At 37.1% G+C, this 26651-nt stretch overlaps 1 protein-coding gene and 1 pseudogene across 1 annotated transcript; one reads left to right on the top strand and one right to left on the bottom strand.

Moving 5' to 3' along the window:
- On the top strand, positions 1 to 2657 carry LOC146002496 (complex I assembly factor ACAD9, mitochondrial pseudogene; annotated as a pseudogene).
- A 6089-nt stretch (positions 2658 to 8746) lies between these two features.
- On the bottom strand, positions 8747 to 26366 carry LOC145989486 (uncharacterized). The gene is made up of 5 exons (XM_083124839.1): positions 25989 to 26366; positions 19363 to 19492; positions 17898 to 18121; positions 17088 to 17235; positions 8747 to 8862 (listed from the first exon to the last, which is right to left on the bottom strand). Exons 1-5 carry the CDS (start codon positions 26184 to 26186, stop codon positions 8819 to 8821), a joined length of 744 nt encoding a protein of 247 aa, XP_082980965.1. The 5' UTR covers positions 26187 to 26366; the 3' UTR covers positions 8747 to 8818.
- Between the last annotated feature and the right edge of the window lie 285 nt (positions 26367 to 26651).

Genomic DNA, 26651 nt, shown 5'->3' with positions numbered 1-26651 from the left:
TTGATCATATGTGATAGTCTAATGTTATTATAGAAAGATATGTTGCATACACTACTCCCTTCAAGTAACATATAGACATTATTTTCTGTGATCACAGTTTAATTGCCAACAAAAATGTGTCGCATAGCATGGGACGATTAGTAAGAAAGATCGCTATTTATGAAAGACCCAGTAATATACCCAAAATCTGGACAACACTTAAGCAGAGCTCAGCGTGGTGTTACTTTTATTAGTTGAACATGTTAGAAGAAATTAGCAGACGGTAATAATCTGACAAGGAAGATCACGGCTGGCTAGATCCAACAACGGGTAGGCTCTCTCTCGAGTTGCAGAGGCAGAAAGAAAACTGTTATTACTTCATCCAAGATAAACCATGCAACATCTATCACCTCTTTGCTATTAATGTAATACTCTTACTGGTACGTTGTGTTATTGCTTAACAATGGGATGATTACCTTTGTCATTTACCCAGAAGTAACTTCAGTAGCTTTATTAATGTAAGAAATGAAAACTCTATCTATGGTGTATGGTTCAAGTATTTTGCCATAAACGCAGTGTGTCCTGGTGTATTTTTTTTCGACTGCACCGAGCTTACGCAGCAAAATGAATCGTTCCATATGTAGTTTCGCATTCACACTAAACAGTTTAAAATATAGGCCACGTGTGATGCCAATATTTAATATACGGTCATGCAATCAAAGTACTGAGGTTCAAGTTGCTACACATACTGATTTTACAGAAGACAAGAAACCAACCAGGCCTCCTTTCATAAAAAATCTATTTCTTGGAAAGTTTGGTTATGAGATTTTGACTTATCCGGAAGTACTGAATAAAGACAGACTAGACACATTGGGAGAAATGGCATGGACAGTAGAAAAATTCTTTGAAGAAAAAGTGGACTCTAGAACAATAGATCAAACAGGGAAAATACCTGAAGAAACTTTGAAATCACTAAAAGAAATGGGGCTTTTTGGTCAACAGGTACCATCTAAATATGGAGGACTTGATCTTACTGCAACAGAGTGTGCAAGAATAGGAGAAATTACTTCGCATGATGGTTCAATAGCTCTTACTCTAGCAGCACATCAAGCATTGGGACTAAAAGCCTTATTTAGATCTGGCAATGAACAACAAAAGGCAAAATATCTTCCAAGATTAGCATCGGGAGAGTGGATTGCTGCATTCTGTTTAACCGAACCAAGTGGTGGGTCCGATGTAGCATCTATACAGTCACGGGCAAAACTTTCTGACGACAAGAAAACATGGATCCTTAATGGCAGCAAAATATGGATATCAAATGGTGGATTGGCAAATTTTTTCACAGTTTTTGCAAAAACAGAAATTCGTGATGAAGGTGTAGGAAGCATGGTAGATACAGTGACAGCTTTCATTGTGGAGAGAGATTTTGGTGGTGTTACAAGTGGGAAACCAGAAGATAAACTTGGAATGAGAGGATTAAACACATGCAACGTACATTTCAATAATACTCCAGTTCCTGTTGAAAATATTCTAGGGGAAGTTGGTAGTGGATTTAAAATTGCATTGGATGTTCTAAATAGTGCAAGATTTACTACTGGAAGTTCAGGAGCTGGTTTATTGAAGAATTTGATGCAAATGGCAGTAGAACATGTTGTGAATCGAAAACAATTCGGTAAACTGCTAAAAGATTTTGAACTTATCCAAGAAAAGTTTGCAAAAATGGCTTGTGCAACATATGCAATGGAAAGCATGGTGTACCTTACAGCTGGGACTTTAGACAGTGTTGAAGACCCAGACTGTTCTGTTGAAGTGGCAGTAGTTAAGGTGTTTAGTTCTGAAGCATGCTGGAATGCTACAAGTGAAATTCTTCAGATATTTGGTGGAATGGGTTACATGAAAGACTGTCCTGTTGAACGCTTGTTAAGAGATAGTAGAAGCATGACGATATTTGAAAGCACTAATGAAATGCTTCGTTTGCTTATTGCTTTATCGGGGCTTCAACATGCTGGGATCGAGTCCAATGAGAATATTAAGAAGTTAAGGAATCCACTCATGTTCCCAGGGTTTATTTTGTCCAGATTAATGGAAAGACGACGACAAGCTACTGATACTCCAAAGTTAAATCTTGGTATTGGTGGCTACTTACATCCATCACTAAAGAGCTCATCGGATTTGCTGGAATATTGTGTACTTCGTTTGCAGTATGTTGTAGAGATCGTGTTGGCACGGAATGGACGAAATGTAATAGACTACCAAATGGAGTTGAAACGATTAGCGGACATAGTTATAGATACATATGCGATGACAGCCGTTTTGTCAAGGGCATCTCGTTCATACTGCATAGGACTGAAGAATGCCGAAGAAGAAATTATTCTAGCAACCACATTTTGCAGTGATGCACACAAGAGAGTGAAAAATAATGTTAAAGAACTTGAAACGGGACCAATATTGACCTCGGATAGGAACTACAAGATCATTGCAGAGAAAATATTTTCAAGTGGTGGTTATTTTCCAGAACATCCTCTCAGGAGAAATTATGAATGAAACCCTTGTATATTATTTCTTGTACTGTATGTATAGACATTGAAAGTATTAACGATTTTTCTACAATCAGTCTCGTTTGTTAAATATTTATTTTCAAGTAGATACAAATTTAAAAAAAATACAGCTAGGCACACACTAAACCTGTGTTTTGTTTTGTTTTATCCTACAATTTTCTTTTATTACATATGTGCTATTAGTATTAACAAAATTAACTTGATTTGTTTATCTAATATGATAATGTGTGTAGAAAATTTTATTTATTTGTCAGATGAATATAAAAATGACAATTATTTATATTTACATAATAAGAACACTTCTTTCTCTCGAAATCAATGTTTGCGAAAGTAACGCTGAAGAAAATCTTTCACCGTGGCTGGACATTTGTTTACGTCACCTACCCCACCTCATAGACATCCTCATCATTCTCACCCTCTACTGTCTGACGCTGAGTATTTCCGACCATGCGCGAAGGTAAACTATCCCCACGGTCCCACCATGGAAGCTGAACTCCCTAGCTTTTCCCTCCGAGACATATAACGGATTCCCTTTTCTTCTAGTTTTTGCTATGTGCTGAAGTTTAATTGCATCATAGTGATACTTTTGAGTGTAGTAAGTCTATAATTTCCTGAGAGAACAGAATATGCTACATGTTGATAATTACAACCATAGGTGACACCAGCAGTGCACTCCCTTCTGTACTCCTAGTTTTCATATCAGTACTGATAACAACATGAAAGAATGCGACAGTACAGCTTGACCAAGCTAAGAATGCTGTTATGGCACTGTAGTTGCAGGCACGAGAGAAATGAGAAGCAAGAGGAGAAAAATGACTATACTTTTAGTGTGCCAGGGGCATGTTGCTCTGAAATGATTTGCTTCTATAATTTTGGTGATTTATGCCCTGCATAACTATTCTTTTATTAATTACTATTGAAAAACTATGTATTTTAAAGCAGTAATGCATGATTCTCTGTTTTTTGTATTTTTAATATTTGTAGCGCAAACATTTGCTCCGTATAGTTGTAAAAGATGCTGAATGAATAATGCAAGTCTAGATTTGTATGTGACCACAAATTTAGATAACAGAAAACCATGTAAGCCATTACTTCACTACAACTATGTCCAACTATTTAGTCTTGGTGCATGCACCAGCGGCGGCTGGTGGCTCTGAATTAGGTGAAGGGCTAGTAGAAAGAAAATGGGGTAATAGAGAAAATTATATTAACAGTTACACATAGGTATTATTAGAAAATGGGGTTTCTAATAAGTATGTGTAACTATTGATCTAATTTTCTCTATTACCACATTTTTCATCTAGCCCTTCACCTAATTCAGAGCCACTGCCACTGGCATCTGGTCAAAGAGATGACTGAGGGTATGTCAAAAACACATATATGGGCTGTATTAATTTCAAGGATGAACCTCGCTCAATTTCCTTGCCACCGAATATACCTCTCTCTGATAAGATTTGTATAGTATAGAGTTCTTAAATCTATCCTTGACAACTTTCTACAGGGTGTGCACCAGCCAAGAATGTCAAGACAAAGTCAAGAAATTAACATGTAGATCAAGAAAGTCGAGAATTATACTTGTTGTCAAGAATTTTTGCTATTTTTTACAGTATAGTGAATTTACATTGTTATAGCCTATACTTGTACTGGAATTCGAAAAAAATGAATATTTGAAGTCTAAACTTGTATTGAATTGTGGTTAACATTTGTTTACTTTGTTAAGAATTACATTCTTTTACGCGTAAAGTTTTGTAAAAATATTAAAGTAATGCAGCCATCCTCCATCCAGGATGAAAGCATTAATTTTTACATACATTAATAATTCAATTAATTTTTCATTGAATAAAAATATATATTTTCTTAATTTCCAACTATACCTAAGTCAGGGGCTAAGAAAAAGGTAAAAAAGTTCATGAAAAAATCAAGAATTTTGCATTTGTTATTTTGGTAGACACCCTGTTCTAGGATTATCCACATATAAATGATCACTGCTTTCAAATCACGATGACTTGGAAACTTAGTGTGTTTCCATATGAGAAAATTTGATTTTAATTATGTATTTATCCATAGTGTTTTAGCCTTAAAACTCACATTGGAAAAGAAACCACACTTAATAAAAACACTTCGAATATCAGGTTCATAACCTGAGAATCAGGCCCGTAGCCAGGAATTCTTAGTAGGGGGGGGGGGCAAATTTTTAATATATTGTCGCATTGGCAGATATAGCAGGGTGCACTTGCCCCCTCCCCAAAAAGCTATTAGTAACAGGAAAGGGATGATATCTTCGAGCAACATCAAATAACAGTATTTTGATAATGACCTTTCCGGGCTGCCAAAGAATACAAAGATTAAGTCTAGTCGGGACTGTATCTACCGTGCGTTCATTTCGATCTGCAGCCGAGAGATGCGTGGCGGGCGGCGCTGACGGAGATGCCGACATTTGCGGCCTGTAATGCCCACTTATTTTTATAGACATATGCAGACATTTATATAAATATTGCAAAACGATCACTAACCTGTGTTATAACTCGCAAAAGTTCTTCTGTAATTCATCCAAGTTCTGCTCTTATATACACAAAAAAATACGCTTTAGAAACGATGTTAAGAGCCACAGATAATAAAACATTTTAATCATAGTTTTGACCAGTAACGTCCTGCTTAAGTTTATATCCTTGAAAGAGTTTTGTGCCGATGGGGATCGTTTGGAGGTTTTGAATGTGCAACACTGTATCAAGATTACGCTGTAGAAGAAACCGTTAAAAGTCAATAGTGTTCGTGAGCTTCCTTGCAATCCGAAATCTCCGAGCTCGAGTTTTTTGTTCCTTCCCGACTAGATGAAGACAGAGTTGTAAATATAGTGGCGAGCAATGTAAACCAAGAGCGTGTTAATTTCGTACTGTGCGCAAGAGTGTTATTCTTGGTTACTTGCAGTTACTTGTTTGTGTTATTGTAGTGTGTATGTGTGACGTGTCAGTGAGACGATTGGAATGCCAGCCGCAAGATTCACGTTAGAACAAAAATTTTTTGTGTATGACACGTACCTACGTGAAAACAAACTCGTGTCGAGACGTGTGTAGGTAATTTGTACAGAAATTCCCATGCTTTCAACTCCACACAGAGATACGGTTAGACATCTTGTCCTTAAATTACGAGAAACTGTATCGTTAAATTTTAAAACACCTAAGCAAAAACGACGGATTCTAACCGAAGCAAAACTCGATGATATTGGTGCAGCTTTAGAACGTTCTCCAAACAAACCTCTACGCCGTGTTTCACAAGAGGTGGGCGTGTCAAAATCATCGGCACATACAGTCACTAAGCTACTAAAATTAAAACCATACTCTTATAACACAGGTTAGTGCTCGTTTTGCAATATTTATATAAATGTCTGCATATGTCCATAAAAATAAGCGGGCATTTCAGGCCGCAAATGTCGGCATCTCCGTCAGTGCCGCCCGCCACGCTTCTCCCGATCTCTCGGCTGCAGATCGAAATGGACGCACGGTACTTGATATTTACAGGTCGATAATGTTAATAGACGATTAATATGTACCAACAACTTTGAGTTTCTCTGCAGAGCTGATTAAGGGAGCTTTTTACAAATCGTGCTTCATAATTTTTCCCTCTAGTTTCCAGTATGCAAGATTTTTACGCACAAAGGAATCCAACGAGAATCCAACTACAAATTTTTTAACCAAAATAATAAATGTGAAACACTATCACATTTTCATCATGTTCGATACTAATTTGACCAACTAAGCTGTCATACATCTTTCACCAGTCAACTTCTAGAGTGGGATGGTTACACAACACACTTCGAAGTCAAGGGTCCCAGTTTCGAGCCTGGGCATGAGTGTTCTTTGTGAGCAGAGGCACAACCACTGGCGTACGCTACAGCTCCCTCATAAATTTTGAAAAATCGACATTTTCGAGTAAAAACACCATAAACTCTGGAAAAACCAGAGTGGTAAATTCAAGCCCTATAAAATTATCCCCAGGTGACATTTTTGAGAGTGGAAAGTTGTAAATATACGATATATCTTATTGTGTATGCCCCCCCCCCCCTAGAAAGCAGTCAGGGATGCCAAATTTTGAAAAACATTGGGTTCTTATAAGTTTTAAAAAATCTCAAATTCTCCCTTCCACGTATTATGATATTAATGCGCACCATACTCGCTTTTTAAAAATATTATTTATTGATTTTAATATGAAAATATATAACAATAACAAATACAATAATAATAACACGACAAATTCTTAGGTGAAATATGTTCCCACTGACCCCTATAAGTTTGCGTCACTGAAAGCATCCACCTATACAATTCCAGCCCCTCCAGGAAAAAAATCCTGTGTATGCCAGTGGGTGCAACCAAGAATTTTTGTCTGGAGGGGGGCCAGTACCAGGACAAACATGCAAATAATAATAATTTTAATATAGTGGTGGTAGTGACAGTAGCATCAAAGATGTTATTAAAAATCTCGCAAGAAGGGGTTAGAAGTCAGTGCTAAAGCATTTGCGATGGAACAAATGATTTGAAAATATTTTTCCAACACGTTCAATTTCACATTAGCTAATACTGGACAACAAGCACACAACTGTATCTTTTAAAGACACAAAATGCATGATGAACATAATTCTATTTGTACATATGACATGTATTACTTTCATGTACAACATATATTTTATTTTTGCAACATGGTACAACGTAAAATAAGAAAATACATAAGTATGCAACATGTTAACGCTAAATTGTACATGCATTCAAAGTTTTTTTGATATATATATATTATTTGTGAGAATACATTAAATACATTACATAATTAATTCATCTGCTTCACAACAAATCAACAGTAAAAATAATACAAATTTTGTCTCCTTTTCCTCAAAAGAATTAGTCGTGCATTTAAAACAAAACTATTTAGCAGCAACAATCTGAAGTAGCTACATATTTGGTCTTACTTCTCTCTCGGGTAATTTAGAATGCATTATAGAAAACAATCATATTGGGATCGATGAGAGCAAGAAATTTTTTAGATCCAAATTTTTCAAACTGGAAACATATTGACTTATTAGTTGCAAATAATTTCACAGGGTACCATGGCACTTTCTTGAACACATTTTTTATTTCATTTAGACCATTTTGGTGCCATAGCTATGGCTCTGAACTTGGACTATAACAATAGCAGATACGAAAAAAAAATTTACGAAAATTTTAAACCAATGGGGCAATTGGCCCTCTGTGCCCCCCCCCCCCCCCTGGAAGTTCCCTTGCCCGTCTGGAAGAAAAAACTAATTCCATCTTGAGTATCCATTTGTCCTACTATTCTTAGATTCTGCTAGTCTTGTTTTTTTACTTATATGTTCGCCCCTCCCCCTAGAATGGACTTCTATTCAAGGTTGGGGGGACAATGCCCCCTGCCCCCTGTGGTTGCGGCACTGTTTGTGAGTGCCTCTTCATCAATTTCACGTCATTACTCATTGTCGCGATTAGATAGAAGTGACAGAAAAGCAAAGCTAAGTAACAAAAAATTAATATCCATTCCCTCTCTCTACTGCATGAATCGCTATTGCCAAATGGTAGACTTGGGAAACAAAAAATGAAGTAGTTCAAACTTCATAGCAACACATCCAAGAAAAACATCCAAACACATTAGGCACCTTTAATATAAGACATCTCAAAATGTCATAACCGTTCTAGATACTGAAAATTACGAAATAATTTCCCTAAGTCTGAATGAGGAAGGTATTCGCCCCCCCCCCCCCCAATCCTAGTACGACATTATTAGGAATCCCACACACTTCATTAAATCACATAATCAGTAAGTGTCTTTGTTAAGTTGCTACAGTAATACAGGATATAATTGTAAAGATTAGTGAGAATACCAGGTTGGATTGTGTTCTGTATATTTCACAGGGGGGGCAAAGAAGGTTCTCAGGAGGGGGGGGGGGCAGTTGGCCCCCTCTAGCTATGGGCCTGTTGAGAATATGAGAAATTTCTTTCCTGAATTGAGACCTACGCTGAGTACCATGCAAGATTCACTTTAGTTTCCTGATGCAGCATGAATCACTCAGTGATGTTACTGTGGCTTTTGTACAAATATTTGCCTTTCATGCAATTTGCCAATTCATACAGTAATTTACCTTTTTTCATACAGGCTTTGAAAACAAAAATATTTCACAGCAATAATATGTACAATAAATTTACAACATATCACAATATTTATTATTTATTTACAATTTCAGATTACTTACAACTGAAAATATAGTGTTTACAAACTGTTAATCAGCTGAGTAAAGTCAATAAGTAATTTTCAATCACAGCTTGGGCTGAAAGAAAGTAAAAAAAATATCAATAAGTTCTGAGCAATAAACCATTCTTGTATGATAAATAATATAAAATACAATAAACTTACTTTGTTATATTATTATTTCTCACTCATATTCGGTTGTAATAACACCATACTTGGATTTCTTGCTTTTACATGATGATGACAATTTAAAATTCGATATATTGTGAAAAACCAAGCATATGCTAGATAAACTAATAAAGTGTGAGATATTTTATTATTTTTCATAAATGTCATAAGAATATTTTTTAATTATTTTTAATCCATGAAATTAAGAGGACATTTTAAAGAAAAAATAAAATACTGAATTAAGAATAGATACTGGGAAACAGGCAAGGATCCACGGGTGGTCTCCCTTCCTAACTGCCATCTAACCCATCTAACCCATTAATGCCCAGCGTATGATATTTCATATGCACAATATTTGTGCATTGTGGTATTTTCTTTGTTCACCATAATACATCCTACAGAAATGTAACCGACCACTCTCGTTTAAATTCTTCACTTATCTGTTTGATTAGAGAACTTGTAAAAGAGCATAGCGATTTTTCTTAAAAAATGTTCAATATGAGTGACTGATATTTTTTCTCTTTATGAACGATTTTTGTTTTAGGTAAAGATAACTTATTTTTCTCTTTTATGTGTGCTGAGCCTATATCACAAACCATGATTTATGCTGAGTTATGTATGTACACATGCTCCAACAGATGTTTGATAAGAGAGTATGCTGGGCATTAACGAGTACTACTGCTGACTGCTTATCATTTGCATTATTCTGTATGTGATAGAAAAAGAGAATGGTTCTAGTTTAGACTTGGATGGGTCTTATAAGTTAGCATTTCTATTTTCTGGTGAAATTGATGGTGCTGCATCGCCATGCCAGAGTAGTTAGCACAGTGAGCTATGACACCATGGATCCCAGGTTCAAATCCCAGTATGGTCATGTTTATTCTTTGTGAGTGTCCCTTCATCAATTTCATCATATCATGCTCATCTTCACCATTGGCCAACAGTGGCCGAAATATGACATAAAATAAACCAAATCAATCCATTATTTTGCTGATAGTGAGATGCATGAAGTGACAGTGTGTGTAATGTAAACCATCAGAGAATTGGTAAAATGGATTTAAAAAAAAAAAAAAGAGGTATTGAGGTAAGAACAGTTCATGTTGAGATCATCTTGTTCATGAGGAACATAGTCAGCATAGGTGTGGGCAGTGCGTCAAAAATGTAGTCAGTGGCAGCGATTCAGTTCCAAAAGTGTGTGTGGTGGGGGGGGGGGGCAAGGACAGTTTACTTTTCCTTGGTACATAAGGTTTAGCATGGTGGAGGATGGCAATTGCCCCCCTAGTGCCCCTCTAATTGCCGCCACTGTGCACAGTGTGTTTAATGTTGGAAAACACCATAAAATGTATTTTCTTTTTTGCTCATTGAAGCTGTTGACCTATCATTTTCGTATTCCTTCCAAACAGCAGTAAGCCTATAGTATTGTTTTCACATGATAATGTGTCCAATTCTAACATTGTAATGATAATACAGTAATGAAAATGAATATGTTTATTGTGTTTTATGAACACAAAATCTCAGTGTCCTACAATCAACAGAACTATTCTAAAAGTGTGTAACTTACGATATTTCATGTTAAAAAAAAAAACTATGAAAAACTGATCGATCATCAAAGTTTTTTATTTCTTACATATAAGGAGTATCAGTAGATGAAAAATCCAATTTTTTTTTATATACCTTAACTGGTTAACAGACTACAGTTTTTAGCATTTGATTTAAGAACACTTTATGCTCTTGATAGGCTAATCGGAACTGAGGCTATAGTTTAAATTTGTATTCAAGCCAACGTGCAATAAGCCTGAAAAGAGTCCCTTTGAGACAAGGGGTTTTTCTTCCTTTTCTTTATTCACTTTACTCCTCATATCTGATCCTTCAGTTTACCGTAGCCCCACGAGGAATTATAACATACAACATAACCATTTATTCCAGCCCTGAACCTCTGTTTTTGCAAAACAATACTTTAATCTATAGAACATGTAAATCCACTTGGTACACAAAACACTGCAATTGTAGGATTCTCCCCAATGGTGTAGTGATAAATCTGTCACCTGGTCATCAAGGGGTCCCAAGCTCAATACCCGGTGAAGGGACAGAGGTTTGTATCCCACTTTAAACTGTAGGTCCAGTCTCAGTTAGCCCATTAGTGCATAAAACAGACTCAAAAACCAAAACTCCAGCAACTTTAGGTTAGAATTGATTCTTGGTGAGATGAGGTATCCGACCGAAATTCGCCCCTCCCAACTGTAACTTGTGGATCTACCACTGTTGGAAAATGACATAGATCTTACTGTACTGTTAGTGGTATGACCAGTGGTGTGTGGTGCTAAATCAGGCAGAGGAACAGGTCACCTGCACTTGCTCCCCCCCCCCTCCCCCATGGGTGTCTTAATATAATACAGTAGATCAAGTAAAATTCAACCCTTATTGAAATTAACCAAATAAATATGTGATACATATATTACAAATTGTCAGAAGTGACAAACATGAGGCATGTTAAAATTATATGACAATAGGTATTTTTTTAAAAATATGATATAAAGAAAATATTAAAAATAAAATTGTTGATGCACAACAAAGAAAAATTTAATAATAGCAATTTATGAGTGATCAGAGAAAAAATAATGTTTTGTCGGAACCTGTTTCATCTCTTTATTTGTAGATTAAGTTGACGTTTTTTCAGAGAGTTGAGTATTCTTGTTATTCAAACGTCCTCAATGCAATAATGGCACACAGATGGCTGAGTTTTTTTCATGAGGTCTGCTAGATTAGTAGAAGTGACAAAATCCGAACTGTTCCAGACTCCCTTCTCGGGAACAAACAAGGACAACAATATAATTTGCCACTGAAGGAATATCCAGTTAATCATTTTACAGAGTTGTAGTAACTCATTTGAATATGCCTTGTGCACGATTTCATTTTAGTTTTTAATTCAGTTAGGATAGGTGTTGGTTTGTTGTATTTTCTGCAAAGTTCAATGAACTAAAGGCTTTAGTCTTCAGCCAGTCGATCATGCAACATTCACTTTTTTGTCCTGACACTGCGTGCCTTGAAACTTTGGTCTTGGGGCTGGTGGAACAGGTGGATAGGAGCTGTTCCCTGGGAAGCTATTTTGCAGCATTTAGCCAAGGTAACTTAAGGCATTTAACAGACGCTTAGACTGTAGAAGATTTTTCCAGTTTGTTATGAATGCCAGACCCAAGTTCGTAACGACATTAGAAAATTATAGACTTGCTACACACAAAATTATCACTATCATGCAATTAAACTTCAGCACATAGCAAAAACTAGAAGAAAAGGGAATCCACTATATGTCTTGGAGGGAACAGCTAGGGAGTTCAGCTTCCGTAACCGTGGGGATCGTTTGCCTTTGCACGTGGTCGGAAATACTGAGCGTCAGACAGTAGAGGGTGAGAACGATGAGGCTGTCTATGAGGTGGGGGTAGGTGACATAAACAAACATCCAGCCACGGTGAAAGATTTTCTTCAGCGTTACTTTTGGAAACGTAGATTTCGGGAGAAAGAAGTGCTCTTATGTTAATATAAATAATTTAAATAGTTCAAAAGGGCGATAATTAGGGGGAACAGCCTGTTCCTTCTGTTCCATGGAGGAACCGCCACTGGATACGTTTCAATGTATTATAACCACCTAGAAAACTTTTTTTTTTAATCCCAATAATGTGTCGCAGCAGGTATTTCCCTTAAGGACATATGTAACAACATACTGTAACTTTGATAATGATCGGAGGTACACGTTTTGAGTTCTGTATGAGTCTAGAGGTACAATTAGTAAAGTTTAATTTCATTGTTACTTTTTGGAGGGGGAGGGGTGTCAGAGAAAAAAAAAAATCTTTCATTGGTTTCAAAAACATCGCTTCTCTTCTCATTTCAAAACACACTTTTGGCAATAGAAGTACGATCTTCCGAAATTCCTGGGGGGGGGAAGCAGGGGTAGGGGTAGTGGGGGAAGGGGGAGACAGCAGGCAAAGAAAGTCAAAAGCCTCCAGCTGCCAACAAAGGGTTGGAAAACAGTCTACTGCTTTTTGCTGTTTCACAAAAATAGTTACTTTCCCCTTTTTTTCTTATTCTAACCGATATATTTTTTTCCCCCATCAGGATTATAGCCCCTAACAGATATTTTTTTTCTCCCATCAGGATTATAGCCCAAAGTATACTGAACAAAGTGAGCTATCATTTGTACCTCTAATGTTCTTAGTTAGGAAATTTAAAATTTCATTTAGAAGCATGCAGAATTTCAAATTTCTCGCTGAAAACTAACTCGGCGTTAGTGCATTATTATTATTATTATTTTTCAAAAGTATTAGCAATAACTGCATAAATTTTTCCACATCAATGGCAAATGTACCAGGCATTATGCGGTACCTTTTGGAGATTCATGTCCTGGCGTAGCCTCTGTGGGGGTCCGATGAATTTCAAATTTCGTGCAAAAAAAATAGTTACTTTCCCTTTTTTCTTCTTTTTTTAACTGATTATGGAACATTTATTTTTTGCCATCAGGATTATATTCCAAAGTATACTGAACAAAGCGAGGTTTTGTACCTCTCATTGTACCTCTAACGTTCTTAGTCCCGGAAATATAAATTTTCATTTAGAAGCATGCAGAATTCCAAATTTCCCACTGAAAACATGCTAGGCATTAGTGCGAATACCTGGAAAATCAGCCTCGGTGTCTAAGAGATAAATGCAGGGCTGGATTAACCTATGGGCAACTGAGGGCAATTGCCCTGGGGCCTCCACCAAAAGAAAGCTGTGAAGGGCCTCCACCAAAAAAAAAAAAATATTTTAACCAGCTGACTATGCTTGTGAAGAAGTTGTATTTTAAAAATAAAAAAAACTTCAATATTGTCTTATGTCTACACTCTTCTGGATCCAATTGTAGCACAGCTCTAAGTCGATCTGTTTGTATATATCTGAAGCTCAATATGCTTTATTGATTTGGCTGTGGTGTGGAAATAAGGCACACTTATTCAAACAATAAATTCTCAGATAAGATTAAGATAATAAATAATTCTACGAAGTACATAACGTTCTTTCGTTAATAACATCGTATTAGAACTGAGTTTTATAGGGAAAAAAATTGTGGAGATACTAGCGCTCTCTCTCTCTATTGGTGCATCAGTGAACTACGGGGCGGGCACCTAACTTTAAGCAGCACTTTTGTGAATCGCGCTAACATAAGCTAATGGACGGCGTTATATGTTCCCTCATAAGACATAAGAGAGACTGTGATGCACCCAAATCATTTTTAACAATCAATCAATAAGCTCAGACTCAGTTATAAGATTTCTTTAAATAAAATACCACAAAATGTTGGTACCAAAGGTTGTGCTGCAGCACAGCAGGCTCTGAAAGGCTTGTGCGAGCTGTTTGTTAAATTCATATTGTTGTTCTGACACAGTAATTCAATTTGCATGTATGTGTGTATTTATTTATGTATAAGCACCAGTTAAACTAGGTTCTCATAAAGTAACAACGCCTGAACCCCCTTAGTATTTACTATATATTATAATTAGTTACAGTTTTCACTCTTCATAATATACTGCAGACATTTAGACACAGAATTTTAATGCTGCTATAGCGCTACAATTTTCATCCTGTAACTTAATTTTACTGTGCTATTCTCCCTGCAAACGTCTCTGTGATATGTTCGATTGTGAATGACTACTGATTCTAAAATCAGGTCTACCATTTCAACTGCTGAAAATTGGTGGTTAACATACTGAGCTAAGAAAACTCCTAGTAAAAAATCATAAAAAAATTTTAGGTCCCCCCACAGAACATTTTGCCCAGGGGCCTCCACAAACCTTGATACGGACCTGGATAAATGTATAGGTCAGAAGCTGGTTTCCAAGAATGTTAAGTCATAAGAAGTAGCCATATATTAAAGGGGTGTGAAAAGAGAGAGAGAATTATCTCCAAACCACAGTGGGTGACCATTCTTTATGGGTAATTCCATGTCAAATCAACCAAGAAAAAATAAACTTTGCAATTTGATGTCATGGATTGGACTAATTTTTGGTATACACGTTTCTTATTATCTGAAATATACAAAATATTATTTTTATTTTTCATGTTGCCAGTTTTTGAGTAATTGAATTTTGAAAATTGACAAAATTGCCCAAAAACCACTCACTGCTAAACCTTTAAATACAATTTGCAAGAGACCTGTTGCAACTACACGGCTGGGCCTGGTCTCATTTTAAAGCTTATTAAGACAGCTTTCATTTGATATACAACATGCTTGGTTTTTTGCAAAAAACAAATTTTGAAAGTTGTTTCAAAATTTTATTTTGCAGTTTCCAAAAAACGAAGTTTTCAAAAATTTTACACATATTGGTACACATCTACTGAAGGTTCAGTCAAAATTTCAAGGTGGTAACTCTTTGGTGTCATATGAAAAGCGAATTCCTTTCAAGACCATGCGATGATTTAAGTTAACATATGTTACATACCTAACCACATTATAGCTAAATACAGAAGCATACATACCAACTTCATCACTCCAGCTATCATTAGTTTAACTTTTTGATAAGTGGTACAGCCACATACAGTGTGAGTACCACTGGCTCCTGCTATTATGCAACTCTTTGATCTTAATTTTACAAATTTTGCAAACCCAATCTTAAGCAGCAGGTATTTAGATTTAAAAAGTCTGAATATTTCTCCCAGATTTCCCAGGATTCCCAGATTTTTGAATGTAGATACCTTTACCATCTGTGTCCCTCACGGAAACATGGTCTTTCTTGCCAGGCATTTGCCTGCTAACTTCATCATTGAAGTAAAAACCTTTAACTCATTAGGCCCATTCTTCTTGTAAAGTTTTTCCAGGTCTGGGGTCAGGTGAGGACAAAATTCCCTTCTCTTGGATGAGTTTCTTTGCTTTCCTTGCTATGTAATTACTAACACCAAACTACTTTTCAATTTTTCCACATGACCAACTTTTGGGCAAAATAGACAAAATCATGAACCTGTCACTTTCTCTCTTTAAGTTGCTCAAAGATTTCTGATTCTGAATTGCTACAGTGGCATTCTTCATCATCTTTATCACCTTCTGCATTAAAAAGGGATTGGTTATAAGTAATTCTTATTTTCTTTATCTTTTATCTGGAATACCTTTTCAAACTCTTCAGTTTCTTCTTATTCACTGGAGACTCACCAAGAGAGATCAAAGAAGCATTCAAGTAGCTGAACCCTGTATCAACATCCATCTATTCTGAATCTTGGTTACTATAACTAGGACCAGCATTATCATCTAGCCCTGAAGGATTTTTTTTCTGGAATAATAGTCTGCTTTTCCTTCCCCAACTGCAGTCTACAGAAAGTGCAAATTTTCATGTTTTCTTCAATTCCGTAATTTAAAGAAATCATCGAAGCTGCCACATTCCTCAGATTTTTACTACACCAGTGCCCCTTTTTCTTCAAAGGATTACAACAGTAAATGGACCACTTCTTGCCATCCAAATCAAGTTTTTTTTTTAAAAAAAATTAAGACACTAATAAAGTAAGTTTCAAACAATTCACAGCACAGAAGTTAACTGAGATGTACACACTGACAACTACACCACAACTGATCCAGTTGGACAAAGAAGCTTAGGAGAGCAGGAATAAACAAGTAGATGCAGGAAAGGGATGACTCACACTTGAACTTTAACTGTCCCTCACTCATTTTGACTGAACCTTCAGTAGATGTGTACCAATATGTGTACAATTTTTGAAAATTTCGTTTTTTGGAAATTGTAAAATAAAATTTTGAAACAATTTTCAAAATTTGTTTTTCGCAAAAATCAAGAATGTTGTATAACAAATGAAAGCCCTCTTCATAAGCTTTAAAATGAGACCATGGCCAGCCCTGTAGTTGAAACAGGTATCTTGCATATTGTATTTAAAGTTTCAGCGGTGAGCAGTTTCAATAACTTACAAACCGGTAATAGGAAAAAAATTTAAAATAAGAAAAAAAATTCTATATTTCAGATAAGAAACATGTATACCAAAATTTGGCAAAATCCATGGCATCAAAGGTTTATACACTGGTTGATTTGACATGTAAATACGATTACCACAGAGAGGAGAAACACACTTTTTCACTCTCTCCAATTCTCACTCTCAAATTTAATACTTTACCTAGTTTACTTCCTCTGGACACTGCAATCTTGAAAGCTGTATCACCACAGAGGTTTGTCATCATTAGATTAGCTCCCCGCAAGAGAAGTTCATTCACACAATGTGGATGGTTACCATGTGCAGCAAACATAAGTGCTGTGGTTCCATTCTGATAAAGGGAGGAAATAAAGACAAATTATTAAATTGAAGGGAGCACATTAGACTGTAGTACCATTCATTTGGAACAATATTTTACCGCCAAGATCAAGTAGAAAACTTTCAGATTCAAATTGTCCTCTTTTTTCCTATTGGTTATTTTATGTTGTTTCTCTGTCTCTAGGGTTTATCATGAAGGTAAGTACGAATGATGAATTAGATGATGGGATAAACACATCAATGCCTTGCCCAGGGTTCGAACCTCATACCTCTGGCTCTATTGAGCATGATGCTGATCATGGCAGATTCAATCTGAGATCACCGGCTTCATAGTTACACACAGAGGTGAAATAACACTGAGTAACTTGCATCGTACAAACACACTTTGAAGGCCATGGCCAGCAAACAGGCTCTAGGTTGCATGAAAATATGTATTGCAGGACTTGTTGTTAGGGCCATATTGAAAAACATACTGGAATTCCTTCCATTACATCCAATCCTGGAAATTAACTTCAAATCATTTATTTACCTCTTGAATGATTTGATAACAATGGCAATTTTCTTGTGACCTGTACATACAATAAATTGCCTACTTTTGCATGCAAAGTAAATCTACCTGTACGTATATAATATACACTAAGCACAACAATTAAACAAGTAGAAAGAGCAGCTCACCTCATCTGTGTGATTGACATCTGCTCCTTGAGTTAAAAGCAACCTAACAACATCATGGTGGCCTCCTGCAGCAGCCAGTTGCAAAGCAGTTTCCCCTTCACTCCCAACATGGTCCAGGGTTGCCCCATGCTGCAACAGAAGCTGAACAGTCGGAAGTTGGCCATAAGAGCTTGCCCACATCAAGGGAGTCAGACCATGGCAATCCTCACTATCAATATTGGTTTCTGCAAAACATTGGGAAAAACACACAATGAAATATTTCTTGCTCTTGTGAAGGCAATACACTAATGTTAACTGATTGATTCATTTTACTTTGCATGTCTGCCACTTTTGCGAAGATGAGGGTGGATGATATGATGAAGGAACACACTCAAAGAATACCCATGCCCGGGCAGGGATTCAAATCCGATCTACTCCCCCACATGTTTCAAATAATGAAAATACATTAGTTGGCAGCATTTTCCTTGTTGCACAGTTTTCATGTATATTTCTACTGTAAAAAGACACACACACTTCTAAAATTAAAATGCATATTTCAACATTGAATTCATAGCTAGACACATAAGCAGTATCTGCAAAGAAAGCCAGCATTTTCAGATGAAAAAGCAAATGGGCAAAAAAAAAAAAATGGCCTCTCCGTCTGAGAATTCTATCATGCATGAATCATATCCTGTATGCTTGAGTTTTGTTTAAAGTCCACTTCATGCACAGAAAGGATAATTAAGACTAGACCTACAGTTTAAAGTGGGATCCAAACCACTGTTCCTCCACTGGGTATTGAACCCGGGACCCTTTCATTACAAGGCGACGATATTATAAAATTTTGTATGAGTCTATAGGCACATACCGAGCAGATTGATCACTTAATGTGTTTTCCATCCCATCATTATATGGTTACATGAGTAGGTTAGGCAGGCTAGGTTTGGTGCTCTTAGCATTTTAATTACTCTCGTATATATTTAGTGTTACTATTTGCAAGTTTTCTGAAAATATGATTGTTAGTTAAAGCATAACTTATACCTTCTGTCAACATTATTAAGAACAAATAAGTAATTAGTTTCCCCTAAATTTTATTGTTTCCGGCACATGTTTGTATTTCAAACACAATATTTCCACTACATGAAACATTCATCATAAGTCTTTATCTCCCTCAGAAAACTGGTGAAACAGTGGAAAGATTGTGTTAAACACACAAAACGCACACATACACCAGCCAGAAACAATAATAGAAGAATGGAAACTTATCACTTATATTGTTTATTCCTGCACACTTATGAGAACTGTCACTTCCACAACCTACTCTTTGGAATGTAATTCCTCACAAATTAACATTTTCTGCATTTTTAAATGCATCAATTAGTTTCTCCAAACTTCAAATTTACTTCCATTATCATTTCCAGCATTCTAAAGTCATTCCTCACACTTTTGTAAAATTATAATAAATATTACACAACCAGAACCATACCTTGTTGTATATCTTCAAGGGTAACTTCCCCTTGACCTGCACGATGGTGTAGACTTACATCAATAGGTTCAACAACAGGTGTCTGGGTTTGGATATTTCCTCTCTGAAGATTTGTTAAAACAGTTGTTGGCTGAAAGAACAACAATTAATTAACACATTTTATCATCAGCAAGAGGCATCTTAACACAAATTTGTACTACTTAGCTGATGTGCCATCTCTAATCTGTAAGCCTCACAGGATGGGATGTTTTAAAGCATTCACTTTTAAAATGTGGAGTACTACACATGCACACACCAAAAAATAAAATAAACTTAAGGAAAACTACACTGAGAAAACTACACTGCCTTCCAAACGTTAAGCACGCAATGCAAATTTTCGAAAGCGTATTGAAAGCATCACTGCGGATGTAGATGTCAATTTTTATGTGTAGCTTCCTTTTTGTAAGGAGACAGTGAATGGGAGAGGAAAGAGGAGTTCACAGGATTCTTGTTGGGAAACCTGATGGTAAGAGACCTGTAGGAAGGCCAAGACGAAGATGGAGGGACAACGTTGAGATGGACCTAAAGGAAATCGGTAGGGATGGAAAAGAGTACATAGATCTTGCTCAAGATAGGGCCAGATGGAAGGCCTGTGTTGCTGCAGCCATGAACCTACGGGTTTAAGAAGGCTAGAGAGTTAGTTAGTTAGAGAGTGAATCATCTGTACCTAGGTGCTTAATCGGTGCTCTTGAAATAGCATAAAAGCGAGGATTTCGTGCAAGAATCATCACACTTTCGTTGATGCCAGCATTCTGAAGGGTTTGAGGTGCATTTAAAAGCTGATACGAAGTGTTTATAACTTTTGTAGGATTATTTTTGATAATATTCAAATGACAGATAATGAGCGCTGGCATGCTGTCGGATGCATTCAAGCAGGACAGTCAATGAAATGTGTCGCTATTTTCTTTGGCGTTGATCATTCCGTAATTCCTCGATTATGGAAACAACTCCAACCAAGTTATACAGATGTCTGGAGACCTGTGCCCAGTCGTCCAAGGGTTACTGCCCCACTGATGATTGGTATATTGCTATAGTAGCCAAGCGGATTCGACGAGCAACCTCCACAACTGTTACATCCTTGGTTGCAGCGGCACATGGTAAGACAATATTGCCAGTACTGTGTGCCGAAGGCTCCACATGAAGGGATTGTATGCCCGAGTACCACGTGTTTGTGTTGCATTAACCGTCCAAGCCAGAGGGACAAGATTAAAGTGGTGTCATCAACATGTCAATTGGACTGTCTAAGATTGGTGCAAAGTCCTGTTCATGGACGAGTCAAGATTTGCCCTGGAACAGATGATAAGCGTGTAAGGGTCTGGAGAGAACGAGGCACACGCAATCAGGCCAAGAGCATCATCGAACATCACGCATTCAGAGGTGGCAGCGTCATGGTGTTGGCTGGAATTTCAATGGGATATCGCACCGAGCTGCACATATTTAAAGGCAGTTCTGTGATGGCTGCGCGGTATCGGGATGAAGTCCTAGACCCCATTGTGAGACTCTACGCTGCAGCAGTTGGTCCTGATTTCCTTGTTATGGACGATAATGCCCGTCCCCATCCAGCAAACTTCGTTGACGAGTACCTTAAAAGTGAGGGCATTTCTCGTATGGAGTGGCCGGCATACTCCCCTGGCCTTAATCCCATTGAAAACCTTTGAGCCCTCGCGCATTCTGTCTCTGCACGTTTACTTCCTCCAGCCAGTCTCAGAGAGTTGGAAACTGCCCTAATGTAGGAATTGCCATTGCTAGCATCTGCGATGGTTGATCACCTCATTGAAAGCATGGAAAATCGTTGTAATTTGTGTGAAGGTCCGGGGTGGTCACATACCATATTAATGTAAGTTTTGTTGGTCACATACCATATTACTGTAAGTTTTGTTTGGTTTGTTTGCCTTTAAACAACATTATGTTAATGACCGAAATGTGACGTCATCATATAACTTACGAAAAGTAAACATTTTTTTCATCTTTGTACACAATTCTTGTTTTCTTTAATGCATAACCATACCTGCTACCTTCATGTTTAATTTTGTGTTTATGAAAGCTTTACTTTTCCATTTTTGTTGATTTTTACCATGGCGTGCTTAACTTTTGGAAGCGTGCTTTTTTTTTCCTCAAAAGGATTTCGCTCTGTGAGAAGATAAATTTTGGCATTACTTTCCCCAAAACACACAATTACAAGATGAATTTAAAAAAATTAAAATATCGCACATGAAGGGCCAATTGCCCATTTCTCTTCTAATTGTGCCTGTATGAAGATGGAATGTCAACGTTGTACTTCCTGTGAAAGCCTCTGCCATTTCATCAAAAAGAACACAAATTTTAACTCTACAGCGAATAGTTCTCATTCTATGTTCTTTTAAAAAATAACATTTCCATGCATTTCAAAAGCCTGCACTTTAAATTCACATGAACTAATAAACCAAAACAGCTTTTGACATACATTCTATATTCATATGGATCGCCCGTCCATTAAAGGTTAAATTTACCTATCACTTAACATATTCTCTACTTTGCTACAAAAATCCATATGGCCATGGGAAAGTATGATTTTCAAGGAAAATTATTATGCCCCAATTGAACTCAGGAATGTTCAAACTGATCATTTGCTTACTTGTGAGATCTTTAGCAACTTTTGACTAATTATAATATGGAAGATTAATGATGGTAATGAACAAACTTTTTACACTGTTCTTAACCCTTCATGGGTCGCGTTCGAAAAGTTACGTCGATGATCGCGCACAGTGCCAGAGACCGGGTTTTTAAAATATGCTAAATTAATGGTTTAAAACACTAAATCTTAAATTATTACGATTAGATCTTTTCTTTGAACATTTGAGATTCCACAAAACTATAAAAATTGAAATTCTATAAAATTATAAAAAGGCACGCTTCATTAGTTGGACACCAAACAGCACACCAGATTTTCAGCAAACAGTAGGTACGCCTATGGCCATGCATAGACTCCAACAGCAAGGGCCTTCAACAAATCCTTCTTATGGGCTCGAAGATCTTTCCAAGATGAAAACAAAATTGTGGTGTCAAAGAGGAAGGTTAGAAACTCAGCTAGACAGAGGGAGGGTGTTGACAAAACAATCATTGATAAATAACGACGTTAAATCCACACACCCGGAACTAGAGATCTTGCACGACCAACGCAGGGTTCCCAAGTTGGGTAAAAATTTACTATCCTTCGGACACCTATAAATTCTTAGTTTCGTCAATTTTTGACATTCGTACTTACCTATCTGCTTCGCGGAACATTCCTTAAGGTATATTGACGTTTTTTTCATCAAAGTAATTGCAATTTTTCACATTACGAGTACTTTTTCCCGTAGTCTTTTTGCTTGCCTGAGACACAATATGGCGTGTACACCTTCCTACATAATGGCGCGTCATGCTTGTGTTTTGTCGATTTTCAATCGTTATGCAGTGTTTCAATCTTCGGAACCCAAGAAATACATGTGAACAAAGCTCATCTGATCTAATTTTTTTTTTTAAACTTATTTGCATTGTTTTACGAAGAAAATTGTAATGTTTCGTGGTGCTATCCGTGAATGGTTATTGGGGCTATCCATCCCGGAATTGGTGGGAAATTTAAAGTAAAAAATTATATTTGGAATTTTTGACTCAAATTTCCCACCGATTCCAGGCTCCGCCCCTGGGGTAATTGACCTGCTGCCACCGCCCCGCCTCTGCTCTGCTCCGGCTTTCTCTATAGAGTCCCTGTTCAAGGCATGTTAGCAATTGGCCGAAGTCACCTGCCCCCAAATGAGCCCCAAACTTGTAAATTTGTAGAAATCTGTTTCCAGGATACGGAAAATTTACCTGAATTTCACCATGCATCCACGACACGTCATATTAGGCAAACATAGTTACAATATAATCATGCACATTTCAGCAGGTTAGATTACGTAAACATACTTAAAAACACCTCATCCTTTGCATTATACATATTTTCACCAAAACTTCTCTTCGAATCTGCAAAAGTTCTGCACTTACAATTAAAAAATCCACTGGATCTTCCACACCCGGTACAAACTTCACCACGTATCCACGACACGTCATGCTTCTAACTAACTTTCATTGCAAACACAGACGGTTCAAAACACAGGATACCCAATGAACATGAACAAAACACGGTACTACTTTACTATACCGGAGACACCTATCAATGATTTTTTTCGGAATTTTTTACATTGCTAACGTACTCTTCTGCATTGCGGAACATTTCTTTAGGTGAAATAATGAATTTATAACGAAAATAATGTCTATTTCTTACATTAACGAGTACTTACGTTGTTCCTTATTTCCCACAAACCATCCACGGGTAGCCCCAAAAACCATTGACATTAGCTCAAAAATTCACGATAGCCCCACGAACCATCACGGGGACGAGGTATGCCTACTAGGTTAGGTTAGGCCTGTTGGGTTAGGTTCCATTAGCACTCCTTTCGTTCAATTTAGCATATATGGACAACATCGTGGCAGCAGCAGCAATAACGCATCAGAAATAGATTTTCGTAGAAAACCACATGCATTCGCATTAAAATGGATCAAAACTACATTCTTGAACATCAACAAGGCTACAGAAAATGATTTGCGTAAGTACTTTCTCCTGTAAATTTGAAGAAATCCGTCTCCGGTATAGTAAAGTGTTACCACAATCACGACGCGTGATGATGTACGAAGGTGTATGCGCCAAAGGCTATTCTCTGTCGGAGAATTAATTTTCAACAAACAACATGAATTTCCCCTAGCATACATTCCCACATCACACAAAACACCTTCCCGATGTTAGACAATGCTACAGGAACTTATTATGGTAAGTAGTTTCTTCTGTAAAAATGAAGGAATCTGTCCGAACAATAGTAAACTAGTACCCATGTTTATTGTTAAGTATGTGTTTATTTAATACCTACATAATGACATCAAAATAACAGTAATCTCTTAGCCTAAAATGCTACATGGTTTTGCAATGTACTCATTATGTGAATGCAGCAGTAACTTCAATTAATTCTTCTCAGCAAAAATTTCAACTCTTTAAAACAAAAGTCACACACCCGGTGGAAGCACATAGTGGTTCAAATAAAGTGGACTTATAAATAAATTCATTAAAATTTCGGTAACCACCAAACGTCTCTAATTCCCTTATTTTCGTATTTTTCACATTGATACTTACATATTCTGCATTCGTAAGGATTCTTCTATTTCGCGTTTCATTTTTTGCACGCAAATAATCTCAATTTTCGAAATATCGAGAATTTTTATTTTGTTCGCTTTCGCTTGCGTTGCACGCGATATGGCGGAGAAATCTTGATTAGCGTAGTCCATGATCAGTGGTTATGCAGTGTTGCAACCTCCTTCATAGAAAAATACCTACTTTCGTGTTACTGATTTTGTATTTTATTCCAGGTTCGAAAACTCCACGAACCATGCACGGATAGACCCACGAACCATTCATAAATATTAGCCCCACGAACCATGCATGGCAAGGTTAGGTTAGGTTCTGTTAGGTTAGGAAACATAGTTAAATTTGTTTTTCAAATTATTATTTTTTTTTTGGGTTCGAAAACCTCACGAACCATTCATAAATAGCCCCACAAACCATTCACGGATAGCCCCACGAACCATTCATGGATAGCCCCATGAACCATTCACGGATAGCCCCACGAACCATTGACGGATAGCCCCACAAACCATTCATAAATAGCCTCACGAACCATGCACGGCAAGGTTAGGTTAGGTTCTGTTAGGTTAGGAAAGATAGTTAAATTTGTTTTTCAAAATTTGAAATTTTTTACGAACCATTCACGGATAGCCCCACGAACCATTCACGGATAGCATCACGAACCATTCATAAATAGCCCCACGAACCATTCACGGATAGCCCCACAAACCATTCATAAATAGCCCCACGAACCATTGACGGATAGCCCCACGAACCATTCATAAATAGCTCCACGAACCATTCATAAATAGCCTTAGAGATACTGGGCGAAAGGGGGGTTATAACCCCCATCAACCTCACATTGAGCACGCCACTGATCCTGTGCACGTCATGTTGTCGCAAGTTCGTAATCAGAAATGAACAGTAACTCAGGTTTATTTACGTTCTAGAACTGTTACACAGTTACAAAACCGCACATTTGGAAACACTGACCGGTTGTTACGTCATGAAACGCTCACAAATATTTGGTTCACGTAGTAGACGGACATCAAGGGAACAGCTTTCGTGCATCAGAGTGACATTAATGTCGAAAATTACATGATTTATCGGCAAAAAAATTTCAACGAGGTGTAAGCAAACTTCCAAGACCTTCCTAAAGTATAAATAAACCCATTTCGGTAAGTACTTTCTCCTGTAAAATTGAAGAAATACGTTTTGGGGATACGAAAATTTTACCATAAAATCAAACAAACAAATAGCCAGGTATGTAATCAGAAATGATTTTGGCGATAATAAAGGGGGCCGGCCACCTCGGCCGTCGCCCGGCCCTTAAACCACCCCTGCAAATATGTTAGTGCAAGGTAGATTCTGCTACAGGTCTGGTTTAATATGAATGCAAAGTTCGGCATAACGTTACCCTATATGGTAAAAAGGCACTCTTCCGTGTACCGTCTTGCCATGATCCTGGCCATCTTATTGCTGTATTATCTTCGGTTTCGTTGCTTGTAACGCATATGCTTTTGACGTCAGGTTTCACATCAGGCGGACTATTAGGACGAGTACCATTCTCTGTATTTTCACTTCCGTCTGAACGTTCAGAATTTAATTCACTCATTATTTTCAAAAGTTTTGGCACTTTCCAATAATTTTGGTGGAAAATCTATTTCTGCAATGTTGTCATAATTTCGCTTCACTCAGCTGATCTGTTAACAACAATGACGATGATTCAATTTAACCCGTGCCGTCTACTAGCAAAGGGAAAATTGGAATTTTTAAAAAAATCCGACAAAAGCAGAAAATTTTGGGGACGGGAAATATTCAAAATTTCCAATACAAATATTTTAAATTCATATAATATATATATATTTTCGATTTAGGTCGGACATGTCCCATTTAATTGCGTTCTTTGTTTATTTTATGGCATTGAGCGTTTTGTTTTGTGTTGTCTCCCTTATCGTACAACACTTCTGCAACGTTTCGTTCTGATGTCACTAGAGTCTTAGTTTATTTTTAGGCTAAATGCCCAAAGTTGTTAGATTAGGCCTGCTAGGTTTAGTTCTCTTAGCATAAATAATAAATT

Source organism: Lepisma saccharinum, chromosome 1 (assembly GCF_977018435.1).
Source record: "Lepisma saccharinum chromosome 1, izLepSacc3.1, whole genome shotgun sequence".
NCBI classification, from domain to species: Eukaryota; Metazoa; Arthropoda; class Insecta; order Zygentoma; family Lepismatidae; genus Lepisma; species Lepisma saccharinum.
Note: the sequence above shows the minus strand (reverse complement) of the source record. Positions and strands in the feature narration are given on the sequence as shown.

Coding starts and splice junctions, on each gene's coding strand:
- LOC145989486 (XM_083124839.1), bottom strand. CDS start 26,186: ATGAGTGAATTAAATTCTGAACGTTCAGACGGAAGTGAAAATACAGAG. Junction 18,122..19,362: donor CCTTGAAGATATACAACAAG/GTATGGTTCTGG, acceptor AATGTTTTGCAG/AAACCAATATTGATAGTGAG. Junction 8,863..17,087: donor GTCCAGAGGAAGTAAACTAG/GTAAAGTATTAA, acceptor ACTTTCTTTCAG/CCCAAGCTGTGATTGAAAAT.